The sequence below is a fragment of the Mustela nigripes genome, chromosome 5, assembly GCF_022355385.1.
Source record: "Mustela nigripes isolate SB6536 chromosome 5, MUSNIG.SB6536, whole genome shotgun sequence".
Lineage (NCBI taxonomy): Eukaryota > Metazoa > Chordata > Mammalia > Carnivora > Mustelidae > Mustela > Mustela nigripes.
In genome coordinates this window covers 97,041,083-97,056,360 of record NC_081561.1, presented here as the reverse complement: position 1 = coordinate 97,056,360, position 15,278 = coordinate 97,041,083, and the positions used below count along the sequence as shown (strand labels likewise).

The following is a 15,278-nucleotide window of genomic DNA, read 5'->3' as shown; positions in this document are numbered from 1 at the left end:
TTCTTCCTACTTACCTGTTCTTAGTCTTCTTTATTTCTTGGTTATGCTCACTGCATAAAATATAGGGAATTCTTTGAGGTTGTGTTCCAGGCCCTTTCCTCCCTTTGCATATACTCCCTGAGCAATCATAAAGTTCCTAGTAACTTCTACTATGGTCTTTACACTGATGAATCCTTTCTTGTGCCTTAACAGCTCTTCTAAGCTCTAGATGGTTCAGTATGGATCTCTTCTTGGATTGTCTTTGCATTTCTCAAGCTTAAGAAGGCCAAAACAGGAGTCATTTCATACTCTTGGTTTCTTTTAAATTCCTTGATAACCACCTCATCAGTTAAGTCAGAAGCCTTGCTGTCTTCTTCAGCTTCCTGATCCAATAAAATCACTATACTTTGGGGCACCTGGGTGGCTCAGTGGGTTAAGCCTCTGCCTTTGGCTCCTGTCATTATCTCAGGGTCCTGGGATCGAGGCCCGCATCGGGCTCTCCACTCAGCGGGGAGCCTGCTTCCCCCTCTCTCTCTGCCTACTTGTGATCTTGCTTGCTGTCAAGTAAATAAATATTTTTTTTAAAAAACCACTATACTTTGTTGATTTCTGAAGGCATGTCCTCATACTTGGCTCTTTAATCCATCCCCTTATCTACATCCCTTTATCTACATCTTTTTGCTACTAAGTTATTTTGGATTTTCTTCCTTGTATTATTATTAAGGCCTTCTAATGGACCTTTCAGATCCTTGTAATGCATGTTCAATCTAGCCTTTCACTGCTACCAGAATGATCTTGAAATAGAATTTCTGATTTGGGTAATTCACCCCGTAAATCATTTTTTAATTTTTATTTATTTTAATTTTATTTGTCCATTTGGTAGAGAGAGAGTACACAAGCAGAGGGAGAAGCAGGCTCCCTGCTGAGCCAGGAACCTGATGTGGGACTTGATCCCAGGACACTGGGATCATGACCTGAGCCGAAGGCAGACGCTCAACTGACAGCCACCCAGGTGTCCCCTCATAAACTTTTAAATGGCTTTATTCACCTTCAGGATAACATTTAACCCCTGGGTGCTCAGTTGGTTAAGCTGCCGCCTTTGGCTCAGGTCATGATTCCAGGGTCCTGGGATCAAGTCCCACCTCAGGCTCCTTGCTGAGTGGGGACCTTGCTTCTCTCTCTGCCTGCCACTCTGCCTGCTTGTGTGTGCGCGCTCTCTCTCTCTCTCTTTTTCTGACAAAGAAATACAAATTTTTTAAAAAATTAAAATCACTAAAATCTCACCCTGCCTTCCACTGTTCCCTCACTATTTATCTTTCTGCCACTTCTACTATCCCTCATTATTCGTCTTTCTGCCAACCAAAGTATTTGCAATTCCCTAAGACATCTCTTCACCTTCTCTTTTCACCCTCTGTCTATGCTGTCCCTCTGTCTGGATTTTGTTGATCCATTTCTCTTTACCCAATTTTTTCTTCCATAATAAAAGTTAACATTTATAGGGACGCCTGGATGGCTCAGTGGTTTAAGCTTTGGCTCGGGTGGTGCTCTCTACATGGAGTTTGCTTGGCCCTTTCCCTGTCCCCAAATGTGTGCTTGCAGGCTTCCTGCTGAGCAGGGAGCCTGATGCAGGGCTTGATCCCAGGACTCTGGGATCATGACCTCAGCGGAAGGCAGACGCTCGACGACTCAGCCACTCAGGCACCCCTCAAATAAATAAAATCCTTAAAATGTTACCTTGACATTGAATTATATCATTTAATCTTCATAGCCACCCAGTGATATGATGGATACCATTATCCATTTTACAGATAAACTGAAGTATGAAACTTGCCTTCAGTCATAATCACTATTAAGTGAGAGATTCAGGCTCTGACTTCAGGTTATTAACTACAATATTCTTTCTCTTTTCAGTACACCTAGGCATCTGTTTTAAAGTTCCTGTAGGAAATCGTGCTTGATTCTAAATCCAGGTTATTAATCATGTTCTTGCCCTAAGTCAAGAATGCCTTTTAATCTCTACTCCATTTATTCTATTGGACCCTGCTAAACTATTTCATTTATTTTAGTTCCACAAGACTCTGCTGAAATTTAGTCTTTTTATTTTTTTAAAGATTTTATTTATTTGACAGTACACGCGCGCGCGCGCGAGAGAGAGAGAGAGAGAGAGAGAGAGATCACAGGTAGGCAGAGAGGTAGGCAGAGTGAGAGGGGGAAGCGGACTCCCCGCTGAGCAGAGAGCCCGATGTGAGGCTTGATCCCAGGACCCTGAGATCATGACCCAAGCTGAAGGCAGAGGCTTTAACCCACTGAGCCACCCACGTGCCCCTGAAATTTAGTCTTTTTTAAAAACTTCCTATTAACTGCTTTCTTCCTTGAATTTCCCATGAGCAACTTTTGCTAAACCAGTTACCTAAGACTCATTTGTATCCACATCATAACTTACTATTACGTATTTATTACCTTCCTGATTCGATTATATGCTTCAGAAAGTTAGGGATTTAAAAAGTTTTTCCCTGAGCATACTGCAAAGTGTGAGATTGATAGTAGGTAGCCAATAAATTATGGTTCAATAAGGAGTGAACTCATTAATATATTTTAAATATTTTTTTCCATACACAAGGATTTTAGAGCTAGAGATAATCCAAAGCCAGTCCTTAACTTAAATGATGAAAAGACTGAGACTTGAAGTTATGTAAATTATTTAATAATGAATACAGCAATTAAAAGATGCCCAAGTTGGGGGGCCCGGGTGGCTCAGTGGGTTAAGCCTCTGCCTTGGGCTCAGATCATGATCCCAGGGTCCTGGAATCTAGCCTCTGCTCAGCAGGGAGCCTGCTTCCCCCACTCTCTCTGCCTGCCTCTCTGCCTACTTGTGATCTCTGTCAACTAAATAGATTAATAAAATCTTAAAAAGAAAAAAGATGACCAAGTGTTTCTTGATTCCTAACTATCATAATCAAATAAGGAATTATATTAAAGTGCTATCTTTTCTGTAGCTATTAGTTTTTTACATTAAATGCCACATGAAGCTCTTCTACTATATTGTTTTTATAAAACTGGAAATGGATTAAGCATGGTTCCAGAATTGAAACCCACATCCAAATCAACACAAATCTCTATTCTGGCTTTCCTCTTTTTATTTATAGGTCATATAGGCAGGATCAAAGTAAGGATTGTAATCTCATTTTTCAAAGGAAAAGAAAAGTTGAGTAACTGATTTGGTAACTTTGCATCAGTAATTATGAATTATTTTCACTTAGTATTTTCACACAAACTTATTTTCCTGACAAGGCTTAAATTAGCCATTACCTACTTTACATTTTCCATATATCTAAATAGTGTACTGCCAGTCCTAATGTTAAAAAACCCTCTGAAAGGGGGCACCTGGGTGGCTCAGTGAGTTAAGCCACTGCCTTCAGCTCAGGTCATGATCTCAGGGGCCTGGGGTCGAGTCCCACATCGGGCTCTCTGCTCAGCAGGGAGCCTGCTTCCCCTCTCTCTCTCTGTCTGCCTCTCCATCTACTTGTGATTTCTCTCTATCAAATAAATAAATAAATCTTTAAAAAAAAAAAAAAAACTCTGAAAGAAATATTTTTGTGAATCTTTGTTCTTTTTGAACAGAGCCATATGTGTCCTTCTTTAAATATATCGAACTATTACCCAGTATATATCATTAATTCATCTACTGGCTAACCTTTAACCCTTTAAGCAGTACTAGGAGATAAGTAAATTTTTTTTAAAAACCTCTGTTCTTGAGAAATTTACAGTCTAGACAGAGAAAATGTAAGACAGCACGTACAACTTTACCAAAGCTCAAATTCTAGACAATCTAATTTTTTAAAAATTGTATCTCCAGGTATTGATACCTGGTAACTGTCCTCAGGGATTTGATCACAGTGCATAATACAGAGAAGAGATTAAGCCCCTCGGTCCTTATCTAGGGAAGAGATGAATTGGCCATCTATAAATCTTGGTGAGGATGAGAACCTGAATTGTGTGAAAATATTAAGTGAAAGATAACTTGGTGGATCCAACCCAAAAGATGAGAATAGTAATCTTGATATTACTAATTTTTATCTACACATTTCACCTACACTGAACCGATATATCATTCACTTTTTATCCAAAATCATAGTGGAATAATTTGTAAAAAGGTGGAAAGGTAAATATTTTTACACAGGGTAAATATGTTTATATATATGTACACCTTTGGTGGGCACAGAGAATAAAGATATTTGCAATGTGACATGATTTAGACAAAACTGATAGAAGATAGGCTGTGTACGATAATCGCTCTGCCTAGCTACTCCAGTCAAGGAAAGTGCCCTGTCCGACCTGAGACTGGGACTTAACTAAGAGCCCAGATTTTCCATTCCATTTCTTGCCCCACAATTAAATTCCCCCCCTCTTTCAGCATTTTCCCAGACAAGGAGAAACGAGCGAACAGCGTCTGCAATTTCAGGACACTGTGGTAGCGTTTCTTGCGTGGGGAGTTCTGCAGCATCCAAAGGTACAAGATAAAAACTGGTATCTCGACGCAGCTCCTTACAGCTAATACCCAGCACAAGGACCAATAACGCCCTCACAAAGTTTCGTCAGCGGAGGAAACGGACTGTATCCGTGTAAGAGGAGTTATCCTTTTTGTTTCGTATTTCATGCAGCTTCACAACTCTTGAGCCAACCCAGTGTTCTTTCACCGTCTTAACAATGGTTCCAAGTTTGCTAAGTTTTAAAAACAACTTTTCTTTCTAAATACATCAATTTTCTACGATAGGTCTCATATTCATTTTACGTAAGGTAGTTAAAAAGTACAGAACACTTGACTTTAGCCTCTCTGGTCTCAAAAATCGTTTGCTTTTCCCAGCCTTAGCTCCAGCGACCACCGCCTGAAAGGCCTCGGCCTGGATGGGAACGAGCCGAAGAGACCGAAACGGCCGGTCGGCTAGAGCGGCCACAGCCGTACGGCCGCTCTCGCTTTTCTTCCACTCTCTATGGTTAGAGAAGCTCAAGCCCAGCCTCCGCCCGGAAATATTTGTGTTCCCTGACGCGCGCAAGGCCAGAAGGTAGTTCCGGTTCCGGTGGGGAGAGTTTCGTTCTTGGTGGTCGGTTGATGCGGTTGGTGGATATTAACTGAGCCAAGATGCTGCGGAATCTGCTGGTGAGGAGCCTCTCGGCTTGGGTTCTTATTGCGGGGCGGGAAGGTCGGGAGTGGAGGCTTAGGCGAGACCTTACTTAGCTAAGGGACCTTGACGGAGAAACCTCTCCTGGGAGGGAAGGTGGAAAAAGGCGACTTCCGAAGTCACCTTGTTCGTGTCCCTTTCGCCTGCGGCTACTTTCCCTTCTATCTGTTCCTCTCGCCCCAGACTGTGTTGGGTAGATGAAGGGAGTGGAGAGGCTGGGGAGGTGACCAGAGGTGAGTTACTCAGCCTTGGGTTCTTAGTGGCCACCCTTAAACCTATAGGTCATTCATGAAGTGGTTGCCTCTGATACGAGTAAAACTAAGGTGCAAGTGGGAAGTTTCTGATAACCCGGAAGCCTCGGACAGAAGATGTTCCGATGGTATTTTGATAGGCTTTAAATTTCAGCGTTTCTGAGCTTTGTGAGCATCAGAATGCGGTTTAAAAAGCAGGTCATTCACTTTTGGCTGGGACTTTGGGAGCAGCCGTGGCAGAAGTGTAGTGTTGCTTTCCTCAGGCGGTTCTGCAGTGTCAGTGTCCTTCACTCCTCCACCGGCTTTGGGCGTGTAAAGAGAAGGAAAATGTAACCGTGACCGTTCGCTTTTGTAATTATTAAATAAGGTTTTATTTAGCCTCAATGTATCATTTATTTTAGAATATAGAGTGCGTATTTATTTCATTATTTAATGCAATTGGATATATAGTGCAGGTTTCTTTTTTAAAAGAATTAGAGCCTATTAAAGATTTGTTTTAGGAAAAATGTAATGGGAAAACATTTTAATTAAGTAGGAATCATGCCATTTTATTTTGGTATCAAGTAATAGATTTTTAATAATATGGTAGAGTATGAAATGAAAATACTTGAACTTAGTGTATTTTGTAATCACTCTTTATCTTTGTAATATGTCAGCATTTTACTCAAGATTATATAATGCTACAATTCAGGTAAAGATGATTTTTTTTTCTTTTGCTCAGAATCTGCATGAATTGCTATTTGAATGTGGTTTTTGGAGCCCGCAGAATTTTAATATAAAGGGTAGTGGATGGACAACCAATTGCAAAACTTGGCTGCTGGTTTAGGATTCTTACTGACAAGTTGGATATGTTTTAACTGTCAGTTTTTCCTCTTCTCTAATAGTAAAGATTGAAAATGGTTGGTTTTGACAGTTTTGTAAAACCTAAATCTGCCCAATATCTGTGGATTTTTCATCTCAGGCTCTTCGTCAGATTGCCCAGAGGACCATAAGTACTGCTTCACGCAGGCAGTTTGAAAATAAAGTTCCAGAGAAACAAAAGCTGTTTCAGGTACTGAAATATTTTATAGACAATTATTACTTGTAAGAGTAATTACTAGAACGTGGAGATAGGAAGTAAATTTGGCCATGTTTGATTGTTACTGATGCTGCTGTAATAGCAAAAGAATAACAAACTATTTATAGCTAACTAGGCATTTGTTGTATATAAGAAGTCCTTGGGGAAGCAGAAGAAATGAGAGGGAAAGGGTATATCAAAGACACTTTGGAGAAGTTACACTGGGTTGGCACTCTTTGGGGTGGTTGCATGAGAATAGACAAACATAGAAACATAGAAAGGGCCGAGAAACAGAACAAATTTATATGTAGAAATTGAATGTATGTTAAAGGTGCTATTTCACATCAGTGAGGAAAGGATATGATAAATTGGTATTGGAAAAATAAAGTTTGATCCCTTCTGTATTGTATATTAAAAGATAAGTTGCAGGGGTGCCTAGGTGGCTCAGTTGGTTAAGCATCTGCCTTTGGCTCAGATCATGATCCGAGGGTCCTGGGATCGAGCCCTGTGTTGGGCTCCCTCCTCAGTTGGGAGCCTGTTTCTCTCTCTCTCTGTCTGTCCCACAACCCCCTGCTACTTGTGCTCTCTCTCTCAAATAAAATCTTAAAAAAAAAAAAGATAAACTGCAGATAAAAGTGCTTCTCCTGCAAAACATATTAGAAGAAAATATATTTTTTCCAGTTTTATTGACATGTGATTGACAAGTAAAAATTTTATAGAGGGAACACTCTCCATTTCTAAAATAAATAAATCTTTAAAAAAATCTTTTCTGCAGAACTAGTAGCATGAGAATATAAAAAAAGGAAAAAGATTATTCCATATAGGATTTTAATACCAAAAAAACCCTGACAACCTAAATACGCATTAATAGGAGACTAGCTAGTTCAGTTGTGATAATTTTGCACACTGGAATGATCTGTAACCATTAAAAGGAATAAGGTGGGCTTAAAGGGACTGAGAGAATGGTTTTTAAGATACCATTAAGTAGGGGCGTGGGGGTGATTCAGTTGGTTAAGCGGCTGTCATGATCTCAGGGTCCTGGGATCAAGCCCCATGTCAGACTCCCTGTTCAGCGCCTGAGCAGGCTTGAAATTTTCTCCCTATTCCCCGTGTGTGTGTGTATGCATATGCTGTCTCTCTAAAGTAAATATATAAATTTTAAAAGAATATATTTATGGATAGGTACCTTGCAGTTTTGTTAATGGTGGTTTTCACATAAGGAAAGATGGTGGGATAACTAAATTATTGGTGATAGTTTTGTTTTGTTTTGTTTTCCTGGGGTGATCTCTGGTTTTCCCAAATAAAATTTTAAGTGGTTAAAAAGTATTCTGTACTGATCTTCCTTGATTTCAATGGGGTTATATCATTACTTCATAATAACCTATCATAAATGGAAAACATTTTAAGTTGAAGATTCATTTAATATACTTAACCTACTAAATGTAGCTTAACCTACCTTAAGCTCAGAACACATACATTAGCTTAAGTTGGGCAAAGTCATCTAACAGTTTTTTATAATAAAGTGTTGAATACCTTATGTAATTTCTTGAATACTATACTGAAAGTGAAAAACAGAATGGTTTTATGAATACAAAATGGTTGTAAGTGTATTGGTTGTTTAACTTCCTGATTGTGTGGCTGTCTGAGAGTTGTGGCCAGCTGTCACTGCCCTGCATCTTCAAGAGAGTATCGTACTGCATATCACTAGCCTGGGAAAAGGTAAAAATTCAGAATTTAAAGTACAGTTTCCACTGAATATGTATTACTTCACAGCATTGTAAAGTTGAGAAATTGTAGGTTGAACCATTTTTAAGTCAGAGACCATTGTATGTTACATAAAAATAAAATACTTATATTTAATAGATGTATTAAATATCTACTGTATGCCAGGTGCTGAACTAGGGGTTAAGGTTATAAACAACCCCCCCCCCCTTTTTAAGAAAAAAATAGATCTTGTGATTAAATCTAAAGTGTGATGGTTACTGATCTTTTAATAATTCTGTTGATGAACTCAATCAGTATATTTTCACAGCCTTAATGTTTATATATTCCTTGGAAAGAACATCTTTATTGGATCTCACTAAATTTTAAGAGAAAGAATATTGACTTTTGGGAGTTCTTATTTTAATAATTTAGTGGATGTAGAGTCAGGAAAATTGTAGTCTTTTCATTTTGATGTTTACAATATTTTAATTCCAGGGGTTTGAGAAGGTGCTTAATTTTATATAAATGGATTAGTCTTTTCTGAACTTAGTTGAAAACAGATCACACGTGTATTAATTATTATCATTTTTTAATCTAGGAGGATAATGGAATTCCAGTGCATCTGAAGGGTGGAGTAGCTGATGCCCTCCTGTATAGAGCTACTATGGTGCTTACAGTTGGTGGTAAGATATTTGGAGTGCTTGACTTACAGATAAGTAACAGGAGGGATAATTAACGTCATTGCTTTTACTTTGCCAGTATTTTAACATAGGAAGTCTTTCTCCAGAATCTGAGTTCATAATGCTTTGCATGTAAGAGATTCAAGAGGATGATTGATACATATTATATAAGAGCATTTTAATATCTTAAAGAAAATAAACCAGTGACGTTTGATGAGTATGTATGACACAGGTAACTTTCTGAGTGTGCTCACGGTGGCCCTGCAGACCCTGTACTCTACCCCATCTACTGTAACAGGGGCTTTTTGAACATTTTTACTGTGATACATAATAAACGTTTTACACCGACATTTAAACATCCATGTTTATGACAGAAACAAAACCTATATAGAGCAACAGTTACTACTGTACCCAAAAGTGCTTGATATTTTTTCTGTGGTTTGGGCAGGTCTGTTGTTCAATATTAGCAGTGGAATATCACAAATTGGTATACTCAGAGCAGAGTTAAGAATTTAAATGATTGCTCTCTGGGGGAGGAAGGGAAACAATATTTGGGAGATTACTATTTGCTTGCCCTGTTGATAAGGCCACATAAAGGAATTTTTGTAAGCCTTGTATTAAGTCTGTAATGTGTTCTTATGTTAAAGTTGAAGAAATTATGTTAGTTACTCAAGATAATACTCCCTCTGTGTGGAAAGGCTGAAATTTGAGCCCTAATTACACAGTCCTTCTGCTCATGACAAGGTGCTTTCTTTGGCTTAAATTGAATACAGTGAAGGGGTATTTATGATTGAAGACAACAACTAGATAGTGCATTTGGGCTCTCTTAAGATAAAGTCCTAAATTCTTTTTGATCGGTGTGACTATTTCTTAGGTATTCTGGTAGTTAGTTTTATTTTTTATTTTTTATTTTTTTTTATCATGTTCAGTTAGCCAGCATATAGTACATCATAAATTCTGGTGGTTAGTTTTAATACTTTTTCACTTATTAGCTATTAAATTTGATAATTTAAATGTATCACTCTTGGTTTTACATTGATAATATACTTTAGGGAATGCTTGCATATTTTGACCTTTTTTTTTTTTTTTTTTTTAAATTTATTTGACAGACAAAGATCACAAGTAGGCAGAGAGGCAGGCAGAGAGAGAGGAAGGAAAGCAGGCTCCTCTGTGGAGCCGGGAGCCCGATGCGGGGCTCGATCCCAGGACCCTGGGATCATGACCTGAGACGAAAGCAGAGGCTTTAACCCACTGAGCCACCCAGGCGCCCCTTGACCTCTTTTTTGATATTTGAATCATTCTTAGCATTTCTCAGGCAATCTCAGGTTAAAATGGAAATGACCTTTACATATGTTCTTTTTTTTTTTTTAATATTTTATTTATTTATTTGACAGAGATCACAAGTAGGCAGAGAGAGAGGAAGGGAAGCAGGCTCCCTGCCAAGCAGAGAGCCCGATGCGGGACTTGATCCCAGGACCCCAGGATCATGACCTGAGCTGAAGGCAAGGGCTTTAACCCACTGAGCCACCCAGGCACCCCTTTACATGTGTTCTTAATCTTACTTAAAAAAATTTTTACATGATACCAAGTTGACAAATACATTATTGTACTGTACCTAACACTTTCTGTAGAAGTTAACTGATACTAAATCAAGATTAGGGGTGCCTGAGTGGTTCAGTTGGTTAAGTTTCTGCCTTTGTCAGGCGCTCCCCTGCTCATGCTGTCTCTCTCTCTCTCCCTGTCAAATAAATAAAGTCCTTAAAAAAAGAGAAAGATTAGATGTGTTTAACATACATTTATTTTAAATTTTGCCAGCACCTATCAAAATACTTTTATGTTCCTATAGAAGTAGTCTTAATGCCAGACTTGACTCTCTTCTATGACTTTTTAGCTGGAATATTAGGTTTCCATGTAAATCTCAGATTTTCTTATAAGTTCTTTTTTTGTTTCTTTTTATTTTTCAGGAACAGCATATGCCATATATCAGCTAGCTATGGCTTCATTTCCCAAGAAGCAGGATTGACTCCAGTTTATCATCTCAGCAGGCAGTTGGGTCAGTTTCGTTCAGCTCTCTATGGACCAGTAACTGATAAATAAGTTATTTGGGGATCAATATTTATTGACTTATACTAACTGCCACCAATAAAGCAGTCTTTACCATGCTTTGTCTTATTTTATCACTTTATACCAATAATTTTAATTTTTGATCAGCCTAGTAAATCTTAGGTAGAGACCAAAAAAAAAAAAAGGTTCTTTTGTCATTGGGGTCATATAAAATATCATAGTGATTTTAGTGAAATTTTATTTATATAAATTATTTAATATAATATAGCAGCTCAGACTTACACAGTGAATGGTGTTCAGCCTTAAATGAATGTGACCCTTGAAAGTATATTTCTTTGAATTCCTTCCCTCCCTGCTGTGCATATGTGGGGATATGCTAGAATCTAGGGTTAGTGGAAGCAGATCAGTTTTGGCTCCTGGGATTCAAGTGTCTTTCTTTTTCCCAGCTATGTTGCATATGTTTAAATCTTGGATGTGTTTTGCAGCTTAGAATTAGGCTTTAGTAGAGAAGCTATAAAATAATTCAGGACTTGTTCTTTCACACTAACAATGGGCTTCTGTTATTCTGTAACATAAAGGGTAACTTCCCATAAAATACTTAGTTCATTTCTTTTTTTTTTTTTTTTTTAAGATTTTATTTATTTATTTGACACACAGAGATTACAAGTAGGCAGAGAGAGGAGGAAGGAGGCTTCCTTCTGAGCAGAGAGCCTGACGGGGGACTTGATCCCAGGACCCTGAGATCATGACCTGAGCTGAAGGCAGGGGCTTAACCCACTGAGCCACCCAGGCACCCGCTTAGTTCATTTCTAAAAGCTATTTAGGGGAACTTAAGGAGTCAGACTTGGTCATTTCCTCTGGTACGTGTATGTTCGTAACACTGCAATTTAGAGACTAGGTGCATTCGATCTAGGGGAAATCAATAAGTAAAAGTTAATAAACTTCAGTTTCTGGGGATGCCTGGGTAGCTTAGTTGGTTATGTGTCCAACTCTTGATTTCAGCTCAAGTCATGATCTCAGTGTTTTGAGATGAACCCCCCTGTTGGGCTCCTCACTGGATGTGAAGCCTGCTTAAGATTCTCCCTCTTTGCACCAATCCTCATCCCCTCCCCCGCTACCTCTCTAAAAAATCTCTAGAACTTCAGTTTCTGCATAAAATTCGAGAAAAGTAACATATTTGGAAAAAATGAGTCAAATGTGAAATAGCTAATCTAAGTCTTCATGTTGAAACATTAAAGTATAAATCCATTTCAAAAGTACCTAATAGGAGATGTCTCAGCCTTGAATCTCATAGACTAGAAAGGATCTTGGTAGCCATACCATGCAGGAATGCCTAACTTCTGACAGAATCCTATTACTAATACCAGCAAAGAACACTGCTTTAAAAGGAAAGGAGTAGAGTAAGTAACAGACATCTCTAAATGCTGAGAGAATTCTTAGGTTGGGCTGGAATTTGGTCCACTTTGGTGATTTGGAGCTAAAAAGCAAGCACTGGTAATATTTTGAAATAAGCTATATTTGTCAGCATCTTACAAAGAACTTAACTTCCTGTAATTGTGATTTGAAATGCTTTTAATGACATTTAAAAGATACCGCTATGTAGTAAAAAAGTGATACCCTCTGATAGCTTTTATCTCAATATTGTGAGAGGTGCTTTATACTATTTCTAACATAATTTAGAAAACATTTTTCCATGTGAAAATGTTCTGTTTGGGCTATACTAATATGGCAAGATTGGATAAAGTAAAAGTAAGTTGAACACTTAAGATACTTGAAAATTTTTAAAAATAAAGGCTGAATTTAAGTATTTGCCCTTCACTTAAAAAATCTGCATTGTAACCAGGAGTGGAGATGGGGAGGGACCAAGCGCCAAGATTCCAGAGTAAGGGTTGCTGGACAGAGTCCTGTGAAAATGTGCTATACTTAGCATTTAGTGAAAGAGCTGTTAAAATTATTGATAGATTTCAAAGACTAACCAAAAGTCCTTAGATTAGAGTCCTTAAGAGGTGTTGAAAATGTGTCCTTTGGGATACAAACTTCATTCCAATCTCCTTTTCTATCTTTATCAGACAGTATGATCTCCTTGAGATTAGTATCCATTAATAGGTAGAAGGAATTCTGTGATGTTATCCCATTAATATAAATACCATAGGAGATATATCTAATTTTGTTATAATTGGTATTATGCTCAAAGTTATATTTGTAGTCTATAGCTGTTCTAAATGAAATTAAACTACTTACAAATGAAGAAACCAGCTCAGAGGGCATGCAATTTACACAAAGCGACAAATAAGAGCAGAAGATTTCAAATCCACTTTTGTCTGATTTTTAAAGTTCATAGTCTTTCCAGTATACTATGATGTGTTTGATTAAATGTTAACTGGGGTAGCTTCAATACACTTAACAGCGATGTATGCAAAAAATACGCTGCAGACTTCCATCTTCCCTGTACAGTCAAGCTTCCTGGAAAAGTGATCAGTATAGTCTCCAGTTCCTACTCAGTTTCATTATTGATGCTATAATTTATAATCTCCCTACCTATTTAACATCTGTCTCTTCCACTTAACATTCAAGATCCAAATTAAGCATGCTGATCACCGACCATATTGCTCTGCTTCTTGGTGCATGCATATTCATTTTTAACACTCCTGATAAGCACCCAAGATTCTGCTGGAAAGTTAGACATTCACCCCTTTGCTCACCATGTTCCTTGTACTCACCTTCATCAAGACTTTCTTCCGGGCGCCTGGGTGGCTCAGTGGGTTAAGCCTCCACCTTCGGTTCAGGTCATGATCTCAGGGTCTTAGGATCGAGCCCCATATGGGGCTCTCTGCTCAGCAGGGAGCCTGCTCCCCCCGCACCGCCTGCCGCTCTGCCTACTTGTGAACTATCTGTCTCAAATAAATAAAATCTTAAAAAAAAAAAAAAAAAGGCTTTCATCCCTTTGAATTCAAATTTGAAATACAGTTGGTAAGCCTGGAAAACTGTATAACATTGTAGTTAATCATACAAATGACAGAAGACCCAGCTTCAAGCCTTGGATTACCATGGGTAGCTAACCTTGCTAAATGTTTATCCTCCTTCCTATAAATGGAATAATGCTTAATGCACATTTTTTTTTAAAGACTTTATTTATTTGGCAGAGACACAGGGAGAGAGGGAACACAAGCAGGGGGAGTAGGAGAGGGAGAAACAGGCTTCCTGCTGAGCAGCTACCATCCCAGGGCTCATGACCCCAGCCGAAGGCACATGCTTAACAACTGAGCCACCCAGGCGCCCCATTTTTTTGTTGTTGTTTTTTCCTAATGCATGTAAAGCGCTAAGGATGACTTCTGATACATACCAAATGTGCAATAAAAGTTAGTTGCTTCTGTTGTTAACTTTCTGGGAAAAGGGACAGTGTCTTTTCATCTCCTATCCCTGTCAACTAGACACAAAGCAGGGACTATGAGCCTTCAGGGCTGGTAGGACGGGCTTACAATTTGATCCATATCCTATATACTTCTTTCAGCTCTCCTTAGTGTGTGGTTTTCGTTCTTGTGAGAATCACTGCTGGAGCTCCAGACCCATTTCCCTGCAGGAAGAAGGGTTGGTGAAAGAGGACACAATAATTAAGTGAGCTCTCTTTAAAGACCCTTAGAAGCTCCAAACCGAGACCTCGGCTTAGCTGTCTTCGGCCAGAGCTTTGTTGCACGTTCATGCCTGGTTTCAGAGTGGTCAGGAAATGTCTTAGCTGGGCAGATTGGCAAATGCAGTTGGAATTCTGTATAATAAGGGGAGACTGAGTATTGGGTTGGCAACTAACAGTCTTTCCCCCTGTTGTTGGGTTTTTCTTTTTTAAACAGTGGCATGAATCTTATTTTTAATATTTCGTTTATTTATTTATTTGAGAGAAAGGGTACAAACAGGTGTAGAAGACTCCCCACTGAGCAGGGAGGCCGCCAGGGTGGGTGGGGCTCAATCCCAGGATCCTGAGATCATGACCTCATCTGAAGGCAGACGCTTAACCGAGTCAGCCAGGTGCCCCCAATCACGTTTATTTAAACATATCTTACCTTTCTCAGATTGAAGACTGCAAAAACTAAAAGTGTGCTTTACTGGGTGGTCATGAACCCTAGGAGCAGTGCTGCTGCGTCTCCACGCTCCGCGACCCCTGTGCCCAGGAGACCCCTGTGCCCAGGAAACCGCAGTCACACGCCAAAACTATCCCACCTCACTTTACACAACAATCCTGAAAGCTTAATCAAATGAGGCTATTGAACACGACATTTACATTAGAAAAAGCGGGCTGTAGGAAAGCCTGGTGTGTTGGTCCCTTTAAGTAAAGTTTGCTCCACAGTTGGGGCATCTTTGCTTCCTAAAG

At 39.0% G+C, this 15,278-nt stretch overlaps 1 protein-coding gene across 1 annotated transcript; it reads left to right on the top strand.

Annotated features, from left to right (window-relative positions):
- The first annotated feature begins 5,027 nt into the window (after positions 1–5,027).
- LOC132018239 (cytochrome c oxidase subunit 7A2, mitochondrial) lies at positions 5,028–11,013 on the top strand. Its single transcript, XM_059400940.1, has 4 exons — positions 5,028–5,137; positions 6,372–6,461; positions 8,770–8,854; positions 10,816–11,013. Exons 1-4 carry the CDS (start codon positions 5,120–5,122, stop codon positions 10,872–10,874), a joined length of 252 nt encoding a protein of 83 aa, XP_059256923.1. The 5' UTR covers positions 5,028–5,119; the 3' UTR covers positions 10,875–11,013.
- Positions 11,014–15,278: the final 4,265 nt, after the last annotated feature.

Bases quoted from the DNA above. Each gene is read 5' to 3' on its own strand.
- LOC132018239 (XM_059400940.1), top strand. The intron at 6,462-8,769 runs GTACTGAAATAT...TTTTTAATCTAG, and splicing joins AGAAACAAAAGCTGTTTCAG to GAGGATAATGGAATTCCAGT. The intron at 8,855-10,815 runs GTAAGATATTTG...TTTATTTTTCAG, and splicing joins TATGGTGCTTACAGTTGGTG to GAACAGCATATGCCATATAT.